The sequence below is a fragment of the Protobothrops mucrosquamatus genome, unplaced genomic scaffold (genome assembly GCF_001527695.2).
Source record: "Protobothrops mucrosquamatus isolate PMUCROS unplaced genomic scaffold, P.Mucros_1.0 scaffold_177, whole genome shotgun sequence".
In the NCBI taxonomy this organism is placed as follows: Eukaryota; Metazoa; Chordata; class Lepidosauria; order Squamata; family Viperidae; genus Protobothrops; species Protobothrops mucrosquamatus.
In genome coordinates this window covers 3,564,020-3,578,755 of record NW_015386253.1, presented here as the reverse complement: position 1 = coordinate 3,578,755, position 14,736 = coordinate 3,564,020, and the positions used below count along the sequence as shown (strand labels likewise).

The 14,736-nt window shown below is 35.7% G+C and overlaps 1 protein-coding gene across 1 annotated transcript in view; it reads right to left on the bottom strand.

Moving 5' to 3' along the window:
- Positions 1-7,653: 7,653 nt before the first annotated feature.
- NPHP3 (nephrocystin 3) overlaps positions 7,654-14,736 on the bottom strand; it is a 49,956-nt gene continuing 42,873 nt past the window's right edge. Inside the window, exons 24-27 of the mRNA XM_015823090.1 lie at positions 13,129-13,369; positions 10,618-10,743; positions 9,902-10,017; positions 7,654-7,905 (exon numbers count right to left, since the gene is read on the bottom strand). Coding sequence (XP_015678576.1) covers positions 7,725-7,905; positions 9,902-10,017; positions 10,618-10,743; positions 13,129-13,369 — 664 coding nt within the window. The 3' untranslated portion in view covers positions 7,654-7,724. The remainder of the gene's footprint in view (positions 7,906-9,901; positions 10,018-10,617; positions 10,744-13,128; positions 13,370-14,736) is intronic.

The window sequence follows — 14,736 nt, the reverse complement described above, 5'->3', positions numbered from 1 at the left end:
TGGCAGCCCGAGATATTGGAACACTGCTATCATGTCCCCCCACTAGGCCAGAAGACTGGAAAAGATAAATCAGTATATGTACTGTAGTCCTTGGCTTATGACCACAATTGAGCCCAAAATTACTGTTGTTAAGTGAGACATTTGTTAAATGAATTTTGCCCCATTTTATGATCTTTCTTGCCTCAGTTATTAAGTGAATCACTGCAGTTGATAAATTAAACACCCAGTTAAGTGACTCTGGCTTCCCCACTGACAAAGATTGCAAAAAAACATCACCTGATGTTGGGACCCAGCAAATAGGAACCAGTTGCCAAGCATCTGAATTTTGATCATGACTATAGGAATGCTAGAAAGATTGTAACTGTGAAAAATGGTCATAAGTCACTTTTTTCATTATAACTTTAATGATCACTAAATGAACTGTTGTAAGTTGAGGACTACCTGTACTGCAACACTACAAAAACTTACATATTTCATATGCAAGTAAGATTATGTTTTAAGATTTTGCTTCAAAAATACATGAGTCCTGCCAGAGATGTAAAACTGTTTTTGACGGAACAGAGGCACTCAGAACATTGAAAACATCTGATGGATAATGGAAAAGGCATAGGAATTCCCAGAAGACATTTATTTTTGAATTATTGATTGTGCTAAGGCTTTTGTGATAAATCATTATATGTATAAAAAGTAGACGTTGTTACCCTGCCCATTTAATTTATAGAATATAAATATATATGAGAATTGCTGGTAAAAATTCTTTGGCTCAGAAATCCAGATACAACATTTGTATCCATGAAATAAATTCTTTTGAAAGAAATATTGTGACAAATCTAGTCAAAATATCAAAGTACAGTGAATCATTCTACTATTAAGCTGTGGTCTTCCAGTCATAATGTATGGCTATGATAAGCTGACTATGAGAAAGGCTGACATGAAAATGTGATGGCTTTGTACTGTGCTGCAGGAGAAAATTGTTGAAGAGTACCTTGGACAACAAGAAAATAAAGAGTTTAATCTTGAAGTCAAGATAAAGTCTAGAATCTAGATAAACTGCATAAAGCAAAACAAGGTGGTTCACTAAAACACCAATAAATATTTAATATTTGATACAAAAACAATACTGTGGAGAAGGCCCACAGAAAAAAGATAGCTATACAATATTACTGACTGTAAACATGAATTTATAACAAATAAAGCAATCACTGGCAGACAATCCTGACAGCTATTATTTATTAGGTCACAAAGAGCCAGAAATGGCTGAATGACTAACAACAGTGATATGGATTTTTGAATTTAGATTTGATATTCATAAATAAGAGATTTTCTCACTCCAAGCTTTCAACAATCACCTTCTTTAAAGTAATGCGTTTAAATATAATATTTTAAATTATTGTTACTTTGGTAGCATTTATTTTTAAGTTTAGAAATTTGAGAAGCATGCCTAGAATCAGTTGAAATATTTGTATTGAATACTACTGTGGCCATAATTTTAAAACAATTTTAGTGTGATGTAATTTCATTCATGAAAAAGACCTTCCAAATGAATATCTCTAAAGCTGTTTATTGAAATGCATTTGTTGTACGACTTGCAGTTAATATATAAAAATGTATTTTGAACAGTAGTAGTTAAAAGACCTTGCTTTTAAACATTTAGCTTTTGAGCACAAGAAGCTAGTTTGCTGATTCAAATATATACTTCTAAAGGATATAATAGTTTATTATAATAGAACAGTTACTTAAAATTTTGTAATTCATTTTTATAATTGTTTGCTCCTTCTCTGACTCTAACTTAGCTAACAGTCTTATTTAAAAATAACTTCAATACCAAAAAATAAAGGCATGGCTATCATTTAGCTTTTAATACAGCTTTTATAGAGTTTTAAAACATTTTGCTCATTTTATGTAATGTTCTTGAATTATATGGAAAAAGTTCATCACTGATCATTCATAAACTCACTCTTTTGTAGCAGTTTCTGGTTTCAATATTATGCTTTTGTTTCCAGTGCTAAACACATGAATGTTAAACTTTATATAATTTTTTCACATAGCTCTGAAATTCAAAATGATAGAATATACAGAAATTCAGCTTCCAAAATATCTCTAACACCATTTTCTTGAGCACAGGTTCTCCTCAGGGCTTCATCCTAAGTCAGCTGCTGTTCACCCTGTTGACCCATAACTGTAGTGCTAGGTTTACATCAACCATATTGTAAAGTTCGTAGTAGTGGCCTTATTCATGATGACAATGAGGGTGCTTACCGCAAGGAGATTGAGGGTTTGGTGAACTGGTGTAAGGAAAATAGCCTAGTTTTAAATACTGGAAAAACCAATGAGATCATTGTCAATTTCAGAAAACGCAGGCACAGCCACACTTCTCTGTGCATTAATGATTCACCTGTAGAGATGGTTACCAGCATCAAATTCCTGGGTATGCAGTTAACAAGTAGGCTGGCTTGGTCGCTCAACAGCGAGACACTGGTGAAGCGGGCACAGTAACACCTGCACTTTCTGTGTCACATGAGAAAATCACATCTTCCTTCCCCTATTCTTACCACTTTCTACAGAGGAACGATCAAGACCATCCTGTCATACAGCATCACAGACTGGTTTGGAAGCATCACTAGGAAGGTGGTGCAGAGTGCTGAGAATGGCTGAAAAGATCATTGGCAGCTCCCTCCCTTCCATCCAGGACATGGGATATAAGCGTTGCTTGAGCAGGGTCTGCAAGTTTGTCTGGGAAACTATACATCCTCTTCACCACCTGTTTTCCTTGTTATCTTCTGGGAGGAGGCTTCGTGGTATCCGAAGCAAAACATCCAGATTTATTCAGTTTTGTTCCATACAGTATTAACCTTGTGAACTCTAAAGCTTCCTCCTTCCATTATGTATTCAAATGAACAGTGAATATTTATATGTTGCTTATATGTAAGGGTGTAGGTCTATACATATGTTGTATATAGTATGTTTTAAATGTGTTATGTATGTGTACACTTTGAGAGGAAGCAACTAAATTTCATTTTTAATGTGCCAATGTGCCCACAGGAAAAAAAACGACAATAAAGGTTATCTGTCTGTCTGTCTGTCTGTCTGTCTGTCTTTTTCACTTGTTCACATATAATACATACTTTCTGAGTACAGGTAGTCCACTAAGGAGTTCATTTACTGGCCATTCAAAATTACAACAGCACTGAAAAAAGTAACTTATGGCCATTTTTCACATTTACAACTGCCACAGCATCCCCTTGGTCATATGATTTACATTTGAATGCTTGGCAACTGGTGCATATTTATAACGGTTACGATATCCCCGGTTCACGTGATCACCTTTTGCAACTTTCTGATTAGCAAAGTCAATGGGGAAGCCAGATTCACTTAACAACCATGTTACTAATTGAACAACTGCAGTGATTCACTTAACAACTGTGGCAAGAAAAGTCATAAAATGGGGCAAAACTCACTTAACAAATTTCTCACTTAGCAACATAAACGTTGGGCTCGATCGTGTTTGTAAGTTGAAGACTACCTGTACAGTTCTTTTTTTTAGTTTTTATTGATTTTTAATACAATTCAACAGTGCTTATTCAACAAACGTGTTGTCTGAGTTTATCATTCACTAATACAAATTAAATTCCTAATCCCAATGGTTTCTCCAGCCATTGATAAAATAAGTCCCAAGTTTGAAAATATTCTGTTTCTTCTTTTCTTTCAACCTCAGAGTAAGTCTATCCATTTCCGCAAAGTCTAATATTTTTTTAGTTATTTCTTCCTCTGGTGGTATTTCTTCATTTTTCCAATATTGTGAATATAATTCTTGCTGCTGTTGTCACATGCAAAATCAAATATACACTTTGTTTATTAAGCTTTTCTGGCATTATAAAAAAAAGTTCAGGTTTAAAATCTACATGTTTCCCCAGCATCTTTTCTAGCCAAGTATGTATTTTTGTCCAATATCTCTTTACTTTAACACATGTCCACCACACATGATAAGTATCTGGTAATTACATTTCCAACATTTATCTGTCATATTTTTAAACATTTTAGCTAATCTTGCTGGTGGCAAGTGTCATCTATAAATCATTTTGTATAGATTTTCTTTATAAAAGGTTGGCATTGTCAATTTATAATTTCTTTCCTACAAGCTTTGCCATTTCTCTAAATCTATATTGTATCCAAAGTTCTTTGCCCATGTTATCATTGTTTCTTTTACTTGTTTGTCTTCCATCTTCAAATTTAATAGAAAGTTATACATTTTCTTAATTAGTTTTTCATCAGAGGTTAGTAATATCTGATCAAACAAAATCTGCTCTTTATAGAATCCATACACTTTATCATATCTCACTTGCATTTGTAAATATGACCACCATGATAGATAAATACGGTACCCTGATTTTCCATCTCTTGTTTAGATTTTAAGTTCCCTTCAGCATTCAGAATATCTTTATATGTCCATATTTTCTCAAGACTGACTAGATTTGAATGTACAAATGCTTCCATTGTTGAAAGCCATCCTGGAATTTTCAAATATATTTTCCATTTTATTTTTTTCCATATTAATAGTAATACATTTCTAATATAGTGGTTCTGAAAATGTTTATGAATTTTACTTTCCCATACCATAAGAAAGCATGCCAAACCGAGTTGTAAGTCATATCCCTTCAAATACAACAATCTTTTATTTCTGAGGGTCATCCATTCTTTTACCCATATGTTAGCACTGATGCTTGATAATATAAAACCCACTCTGGCAAACCAAAACCTCTGTTCCCCCTAGCTTCTTGTAACATTTTCAATTTAATTCTAGCTTTCTTTCCTTGCCAGATAAATTTTAAAATTATAGAATTTAAGTCTTCAAAGGATTTTTTCTCTAGTTTTATAGATATTGTTTGGAATAAAAACAGTATTTTGGTAATATATTCATTTTCACCATAGCAATTCTTCCTAACATCAACAGTTGCAGAGTTTTCCATTTTTCCAAGTCAAGTTTTATTTGGTTTAGTAGTTTTATATAGTTATCTTCGTTTATCGTTGAACATCTTGCTTTCAAGTATATTCCCAAGTATTTAACCTTTTTAATTATTTGTAGTTCTATTTTTTCTGACAATTGTTTTTTTTAATCTGTGAGATTTTTAACTATCACTTTAATTTTTTCTCTATTTATCTTCAGTCCTGCTATCTCTCCAAATTGTTCTATCTTTTCCAATAATTCAGGAATCATCTCTAAAGGTTCCTCTAATATAAGTACCAAGTCATCTGCAAATGCTTGCAATTTATAAGTTTCACTTTTTATTTCCAGTCTTTTAATTTCTGAATCCTGTCTAATATTTCTATTTAAAAGTTCCAAAGTTAAAATAAATAACAATGGGGATAGTGGACATCCTTGTCTTGTGCCTTTTCTTATATCAAAATTCTCTGTATAGTCTCTATTTACAATCACTTTTGCTGTTTGTTTATGATATATTGTCTTAGTCATATTTATAAAATTTTCTCCAAAATCCATTGTTTTTAGTTGTTGAATCATAAATCACCAAGAAACATTGTCAAATGCCTTTTGGGCATCTAGAAATACTAATGCCAGTTGTTTCCCTCGATGCATTTCATAATATTTCAATATGTCCATTATAACTCTTAATTATGTTTTATTTGTCTCTTTGGTAGAAATCCATTTTGGTCTGAATATATAAATTCAGTCAGAAATCTTTTCAGTCTTTCAGCTATTATTGAAGTAAAGATTTTATAGTCCACATTTAATAATGATATCGGTCTGTAGTTTTTTTATCTATGTCAGATCTGAATCTTCGTTTGGTATCAGAGCTACCTATACAGTTCTTATCATGATAATTTTCCATTTAACTGAGAGATTTGGATATTTAATATGAGAAATTAAAGTTTTTTTTAATTATTAAAAGAAAACCAAAACAATAAATATAATTTTTTAAATTGTCATGAATTTATTTATATAAGACTGAATACTCAGAACAACTTTAAATATCTTTATTTCCTAGCTTCTGAAATATAAAAAGGATTCAAACAGACATACTATTAAAGGCAATCAGTGGTAGGAAAATAGATAATATTTAGCTAAATAAATATTATCAGTTATGACACATTTCATAAGGAACCTGTTTTAGTTTAGTTTTCAATAGTACAATGTTCTATTAGAACTGACCTAGGGTGGATTTTATACTGGGTTTTTTAGGAATTTGGAAGACACAACTTTAAAATTTGGTTTAATTCGGTTTTAAGGGGGGGATTGTATATATGCTTTGGTTTTAAATATGTTGTGCGCCGCCCTGAGTCCCGCTGGGAGAAGGGCGGCATATAAATTAAATTAAATAAATAAATTAAATAAATAAATAAATATTCAGCAATATTTGCATAATGACATATATTTGTTGTCATATATCATATATTTGTTGTCATTTAATCCCAAGATCCCCTCCCAGCAGACATCCATACATACTGTACAACTTGGTATCCCATGGAATATAAAAAAGTATTCAATTAAGTACAATAAAAATGCAACCCTGAACTGTTTTTATTATAGTTTATTGAAACTTCACCTTCCTAAACCAATATTTGAACTAGCTTTTTTTCAGTAAACTAAGCCCATGTTTGGACACTAAAAAGTACAGTTAAAGAATGTAAACAATAGAGATTTCCCAGTCCTTAGAAAAGCATTACAAGGTAAGTGGGTAAGCATATCCATATAATACTAAACTGTAGGGTATAGTTAGTATTGGGCATAAATAAAACAGCGGAACATTTTTAAGATAAGTTTTTTTTCTACTCCAAAGTTTACATGTTTAGCAATTAGACATTTTTTTATTATTTTTAAATATTTCTATTCAGACCTAGTTTTCCTATTCTATATCTGAACTACAGGTAGTCCTCAATTTACAACCATTTAATGACCAGGGCAAATGAAAAAAATGACTTAGGACCAGTTTTCACACAATTGTTGCAGCGCCTCCTATGGTCATGTGATCAAAATTCAGGCACTTGGCAACTAGCATGTATTTATGACAGTTGCACTGTCCTGGAATAATGTGATCATCATTTATAGCCTTCCCATCTGGCTTCTGACAAGCAGTGTCAATGGGAGAAGCCAGATTCGCTTAATGATCACAGAATTCATTTAACAACTGCAGTGATTCACTTAACAATTGTAGCAAAAAAGCCATAAAATGGGGCAAAACTTACTTAATAACTGCCTTGCTTAGCAATGGAAATTTTGAATTCAGTTATGGTCATAAGTTAAGGATTACCTATATTTATCTGTCTAAGTGGTCAAATGCTTAATTTTGACTATACATTTAATTTTTAAAAATAAATCTCATTGAGATTAAAGTCTCTATGCAGACTGTAATTGTTCTGTTAATTCCTAGTTTCATTTGTCACTACTTTCTGCAATGAAGAAAAAATGGCAATCCAAAAATCCAAATGGCCATTACATGATTTCTACTTATGTAATTGGGGCCAGATCAACTCAAGTTGTTTCTAAAAGAAGTAGAAAAAAATTAATAGCATAACTGATAATTTTTGAACATTAACCAAATCTTTAAAAACAATGAGCCTTAGATGAATATAATATGCTCAAGATCAGTGTTAATTAACCAACACAATATTTTAACTTTTTTTCTCTTCTCTTTTTCCACTTTTAAAATGGAACCTTATTTCTTTTCAGCAAAGATATTTCCTTATAATGATTAATATACTACCTTCCATTATCTTGGTCCATGTTGAAAAAACATGTTGGGAGAAAAAGTGCTTTTAATGCTGAGGGTATCTCCTGTTGATGAGTGATGGGAAGTAGCTTTTCCACCCATTACCAACATCTCTGCTTCTTTAATTTCCATGGCTTTCTTATAGAGCTCGGCAGCCTTCTCAAACTCACCCTCTTCATAGCTTTGGGGAGAAAAGAAAGTAGGACTTAATAAAGTCTTAATAAAGGTTCTCCTGCTTGAGCAGAGGGTTGAACAAGGCTTTTCAAACGGTGGTACGCGTACCACCACTGATATTTTGGCATGTGCAGATGATATGTGGCCGTCCTAGAGAAGTGTAGCAGGGGACGGGAATGAGCTGAAGTGACCCAAGCCAGAGGGAGAGGCAGCTGTAGCTCCAGGTCTCGGCAGAAGTCCCAGGAGCGGGGCTCCAGCTGATTGGCCCTTCCGGAAGCTATGCAGAGCTGGAGGTGAACTGGAGAAAAGGGGGGGGGGAGAGGAGAGGATATAAAAGGAGGCGGTTTTGGCAGGAAAGGGAAAAAAAGACAATAGGGAAAGAGAAGGGGACGGAGAAGAAGCTGTGGAAGGAAAGCTCAGCAAGCAGGGAGGAAAAAGAGACAGGGAAGAAGAAGCAGCTGTTGCTGGAAGAAAAGGTCCCCTGGTTCATTTTCTCTAGCCAGGAGAATGCAATCAGCGCTGATGAAATGAAAAGCTGGGAGACAAGCATGTTGGAAAGGAGGCTGGTTTATTTGGGAAGCCAGTGGGTTCCTGGTCAACTGGCAGCTTGAATGGATTGCCATAAGGATTGGATTGCCATATGGATTTTTATACAGTTTTTACAGTGTTTTGTAATTCAGAGGCTCGGTTTGTGTGCTTTGGTTATTGGAATATTTTAGTCTGTTTCACAAAGGCTAGCAATGAGTCCAAAGTGTTGGCTTCCATAGGTTTAATCCCTTTAAACAAATGTAATTAGTTTTACCCCCTTATCTTGAGTCTGTCTATGGCTTTTAGCAAGTTTTCTTTGTAGGTAAACAGGCTTAATTTAAAGTTATCACTTTTCGCAATTGCCAAAGCCTGGTTGCTACACTGTTTAAATTGAGACATGCCTGAGGCACGTTAAAGAAAAAAAAACATAGTCAGTGTTTCTTTATTCTGGGAGGCTTTTGTGAGCCTTTCTTGCTTTGCCCTTGATTCCTGTGTCTTTAGGGGTACAGTGAAGGGACTGGGGGGTGCATTCTTGCTACACTATGGAAGGAGAGCTCAGAAGGCAGGAAAAAGAGGGGAAGAGAGGTAGAAGAGCCGACCAGCCAGCTGATAGTGGTGCATATTAATAAATATGTATAAAATCATCATACATTTCTCAGTGCAAAGGGAAAGTGATTCAGCAAAGAAACTACCACCGAAAAAATTAAACTGGTACTTTTTTCCTTTTTTTCTACAGTTTGTAACATTTTATTAGATTATAGAATAAAATACAAAAATACAAAAGCATAGTAGGACATAGTGGGGAGGAAAAAGGGGGAAAAGGTGAAGGGGAGAAGGGAAAAAGAACAGATTTCCTCTGTTGCAATAGAAGGAAGCATTAACATTGAACCTCAATGTTTTACTTTTCCGTAATATTATAAACTAGCCATTTCTATAACAACAAATTAATCTAATCAGTAAAACCCAAAATCCCCCTCCTTTTTTTAGTCATCAAGTTTTTGACACCTTGCTAAGCACTGGTGGTACTCAAATATTGTCATGTCCTAAAAGGGGTACAAGTGTGAAAAGGTTGAAAAGCCCTGAACTAGAAAACTCCTAAGGTTCCTTCCAACTTTGTTATTCTGTTAAAGATACATCGTCTGCATTTAGTACCTAATCCTCACGCCAAGTCATCGGTATACACAGAAACATCTACCATCTTTCCCATTCCAGCCCGGACTCAACAATATGGAGCATTTTAATGTAAAGACAGGATCATTCAGTCATATACAACCTCCACCCTTACTTGGATCTTGCATAGGCTAGAAGCAGACTGAGTGCCTCAAAATAGGACTGCAGAAATGCTTCTGATATTCAATACCATCTGCCTTGAATTCAAAATGCCTCAATTATACCATCACTATAAACATTAGGGGTTGCTATAAATAGTAGCAATTTATTTATTTGCAATAGAATAAACACATTTTACTTGATACCTTAGCACAGCCAAATTTTTTAATGTTTCCCCTACACGAGGATGCATATGCCCAAAACTGTCTTCATAAATTTTCAGTGCACGTTCATACAGAGGCAATGCTTCCTGATGTTTTTTCTAAAAGTGAGGCAAGAAAACAAAATTAGGCATGTATTTTTAAAATGTTTACCAAAATTGCATTTTAAAGCCAGAAAATCAGTCTGTTGGCCTATAGGACAAGGTTTATGCCTGCAGGAAATGAATATCCCGTCTCCCAAAATTTTAGCAGTTATTACAATAAGTAAAATCATGTGCAAACATAAGATCCTTCCTCCCTTGCTTCCTCTGTCCATGAGGACAGATTTGGGGGAGGAAAGTTTAAGTTTTTCCATGAATTTCAAACTCAAAATTGGCTAGCCATTGACCCATTCCAGTATATGTGCCCTTCCTCTGATTTTCTTTTTAAAAAAACAGCAAAGAAAAATATAACTGGAAAAAAAACCCCTAGATGTCATCTTTCAAATAATAAGCATCACGCAGATGCATCCTCTACTTCTGTATCTCTATCAATTTGTCTCAAATTAAAGAAGTATTTTCACTTTTATTTTTATGCTGATGTTTTTTTATGCTGATGTTTTATGCTGATGTTCACTTCTATTTTTCTATGTTTTTCAGACTACCCAAGACAATATATATCATCATACATTTTACTTTTTTTATTAAGGAAAAGAAACCTACCATTTGACAATAAAGAACTGCCAGGTTTACTAAAGCGGTAGCCACACTTGGATGTTTTGGACCAAAGGATTTTTGTCTGATTTCTACAGCAAGCTCATATAGAGGAACAGCTTTCTCAAGCTTACCCTAGGAAACAAAGCAAACATGAATTAGCTAAAAATATATCAAAACAAAAACTTTGCAAAACTGAAAAGCTTACATTCTGGGTTCTTCTCTTCCTTCCTTTCCACAAGTCAATCTTGACTATTGATGACTCCATAGACAAGTCCATTCAGTTTTAGGCAACATTTTTGGAAGTGGTTTGCAACTGCTTTTTTCTCAGGACTGAGACAGTGTGGCTGGCCCAAAGTCATCTAGTTGACTTCCACATAGGAGTAGAACTCATATTTCTCTGCTTTTAGTCTAGTGTCTTAACCAACAGACCGGTGCTTCTTAAATTGGGGGTAATTTGAGCATATTCTGGAGGTTATAATTGCTTGTTTGTGAATGAGCATCTACTTTGGGATTGCTGCTATTGTTGCCAAGATATCTGTATAAAAGAGCAGTCCAGGGTCTTTCCCTGACTGGGAAAACAGGCTATTAGGTTAGTTTAAGAACCACTGCACTACACTAACTGGCTTTTTCAATCTGCTAAGGACGTGCAGAACAGTTTGAATTACAAACACTTCGAGCACAGAGTAACTGATTCAGGTAACTTGTGTACAAAATAAAACAGGCAGTTTTTCAGATGTTTCTCCAAGTACCATCCAGAAATAATACCATTCTTTTCTGGATAGGAATTAAAATTTCAGAAGGAAAATATATCAAGTGTCGTATTTCAGATAACAAGATGAAGCCCAACTTCATTTTCTTCAAAGTTATAAATAGCCCAACCTATCTTCTTTATAGCCCCAAATTCACCTCAAAAGTTGGTCTGATGCCAACACAAAGTATCCTGCCTCTCACCACCTGTATCTCTTAATGGAGGAAGTATGTCTGATTGGCTAATGTGACCAAATATAAAAGAGAAAACTACAGAATCTGAATGAACAAGAGTGCTGTTCAGGGTTGAATGTTTATGACTGTTCAACACGAATCCCAAGTCAGAAAGAACAAAAAATGGCTTATGGCCTGTTGTTTTATGGCAGAGGTCCCCAACCCCCAGGCCGTGGACCAATACCGGGCCGCAGCATGCCAGCAACCGGCCCGCACAAACAAGCAAAGCCCCATCCGCAGGATGCAGGCAGCACATAAAACCACACACCTTCTGGTCCATGGAAAAACCTCTCTCCATGGAACTGGTCCCTGGTGCCCAAAAGGTTGGGGACCTCTGCTTTATGGTGCTGCTTTATGATATGGCAGAGTGCATTCTGGAACAAGCTGCTCTTTCTGGACAGCAAGAACAATTGCAAGGAGGAGAAAGCAGCAGCAACAGCATCAGAGAGCTTTCCTTCCTTATTCTTACTTGCCCGGGAGCCATGCTTAGGCTCTGCAGAGGCTTCTGTTGTCTTATATATATACAGAGGCAGTGATGGAATTTTTACCATCACTGATAAAAATTCTATCATATTCCCCAGTAATATGGGGATTCATGGGGGGGAAAGCGCTTTCGATTTTTGTTTCTCTTGGATCTTATTTCATGACAGACCTGAATCTGTCTGGACCTTATTTCATGACAGACTTTGCTCCTAACAAAGGGTCTTGCTATGACTATAGATTATTTATAATGGTACAATGGAGAAAAATAATAATTGATAAAAGTTATTTTGAATATTGATGGGAAATTAAAATTGAAAAAAAAGAAAAAACAGGATACGGATTGAATAAGGGAACTCTGATTGCAAATACATTTGAAATATGTTTTGACTAGAGAAAATATTATAAACTGATATTACTGACACTATGTATAACATTAGAAGCATGTGATGAAGATGTTTATATTTAATTGTATAGGTATTAATAGCAGTAAGAATTATACTTTCATAGTGTGGAAAAATGATTATTATTGGAAGAAGAGAGGACCAGGAAAATACTGGATGGTATAGTATTGGATATTTTGAGTGAAAGTTAATATATACCACTGAATGATAAAGGAACCCAGACACCGAGTTGTTTATTAAGTACTTATGATTGTAAAACTTGAAATTAATAAAATATTTACAAAAAAAAAATTGTAATTAAAAATAATCTAAATTTTGCAACTAAACCAACTAATTTTTATGTGTACATGTTTAGCTTTGTAGGTGCACACACAAAGAAACGGACACACACGTACATCTATATAGACTCACACGAGAGTGCATATACTTCTTTCATAGTTCTGGAGAAGGATGAGTAATGTTTCTGAAATAAATTTTCAATTTGAACACTTCAGTGTACTTAATGCACAGAAGTACATAACCAGAGTTACATAACTTTTTACTTCCCCGCTTGGGGCACTAATGCCCATAGTCTAACCCAATGGTGATCAATGATCAGAAATTCCTGGCACTGAATTCTAAAGTATCCAAAATGTTAGACATCAATATTTACCAGCTTTTTGTAGAGCACAGCTAGATGTTTCACAGTGTAAGCCAAAGAAGGATGGTCAGGTGCTAATGCTCTTCTCCTGATGTTCAAGGCTCGCTCATACAATTCCTCTGCCTTGTCATAGTTCTTCTTTTCATTGTTGAGGGCTGCTAAATTGTTCAGTGATTGGGCACAATCAGGGTGACTGATTCCAAGAACCCGTTCTCTCATTTCCAAAGAGCGTTTCAAGAAAAGCTCTGCTGTCCTATCAGCCAGTTTAAAGATAAGTATGTGTATATTAGGATGTCAATGGCACACTACTACAGTAACACTAGCAAACAGAAAGGCTGCTCATTTATTTTCATGGAAATATTCATCAAGTCAAGCTAGTTATAACTGCAATTTATTATTCACTCATTTATTTTGTTCAAAAGGCTTATATGGCTGCCTGTCTTACAGGACAATTCTGGGGTGTTCACAAATAATACATAATACAAAACCATAAAATTATAATACAAAACCTAAAACCCGGCATTTCAGTCATCTCTGGGATACCCCACCAATAAGTCACAGATAGTTAGGTATAGGTCTTGATGGTCTCTAGAAAGCTAAATTCCAGAAAGCTAAAAGTGTAAAGGGCCCTGCCAGATACCTTGGGGTAAGGATGTTCCACAAGGCAGGGGAGCCATGGAAAAGCATATTCCAAGGACCCACTAGAAGGCAACAAGATGTTGAGACTCTAGAAAGAGTACAGAGAAGAGCAACAAAGATGATTAGGGGACTGGAGGCTAAAACATATAAGGAGCGGTTGCTGGAATTGGGTATGTCTAGTTTAACGAAGAAAAGGACGAGGGGGACATGATAGCAGTGTTCCAATATCTCAGGGGCTGCCACAAAGAAGAGGGAGTCAAACTATTCTCCAAAGCGCCTGAGAGCAGGACAAGAAGCAACGGATGGAAACTGATCAAGGAGAGAAGCAACCTAGAACTAAGGAGAAACTTCCTGACAGTTAGAACAATTAACCAGTGGAACAACCTGCCTCCAGAAGCGGTGAATGCTCCAACACTGGAAGTTTTAAAGAAGAAACTGGACAGCCATTTGTCCAAAATGGTATAGGGTTTCCTGCCTGAGCAGGGGGTTGGACTAGATGACCTCCAAGGTCCCTTCCAACTTTATCATCATCATCATCATCATCATCATCATCATCATCATCATCATCATCATCATCATCATCATTATTTTAGGGAAAAGATCTGGAGTACGCTTACCCTTAGCCAATCTGATAGGATGGGCAGAATCTGTCAGGGAGCGGTGGTCCCACAAATAATTTAGTTCATGCCATGTAAAATTTTAAATATGGGTGCCCCAGGGGGAGGTGGAGAGAGCAGGTCTTGAGATGATTACATGGGAGGAGTTTGACTCTGTGGCTCCCAAGGATGTGGACAGGATCCTGGGGAGGCTGAATGCGACCACATGTTTATTGGATCCGTGCCCCTCCTGGCTGGTACTGGCGGCTCGGGAGGGTACACGAGCCTGGCTCCAGGGAATTATAAACGCTTCTTTACGGGAGGGTGTCTTCCCCGCGACCTTAAAGGAGGCGGTGGTGAGGCCCCTCCTGAAGAAGCCTTCCCT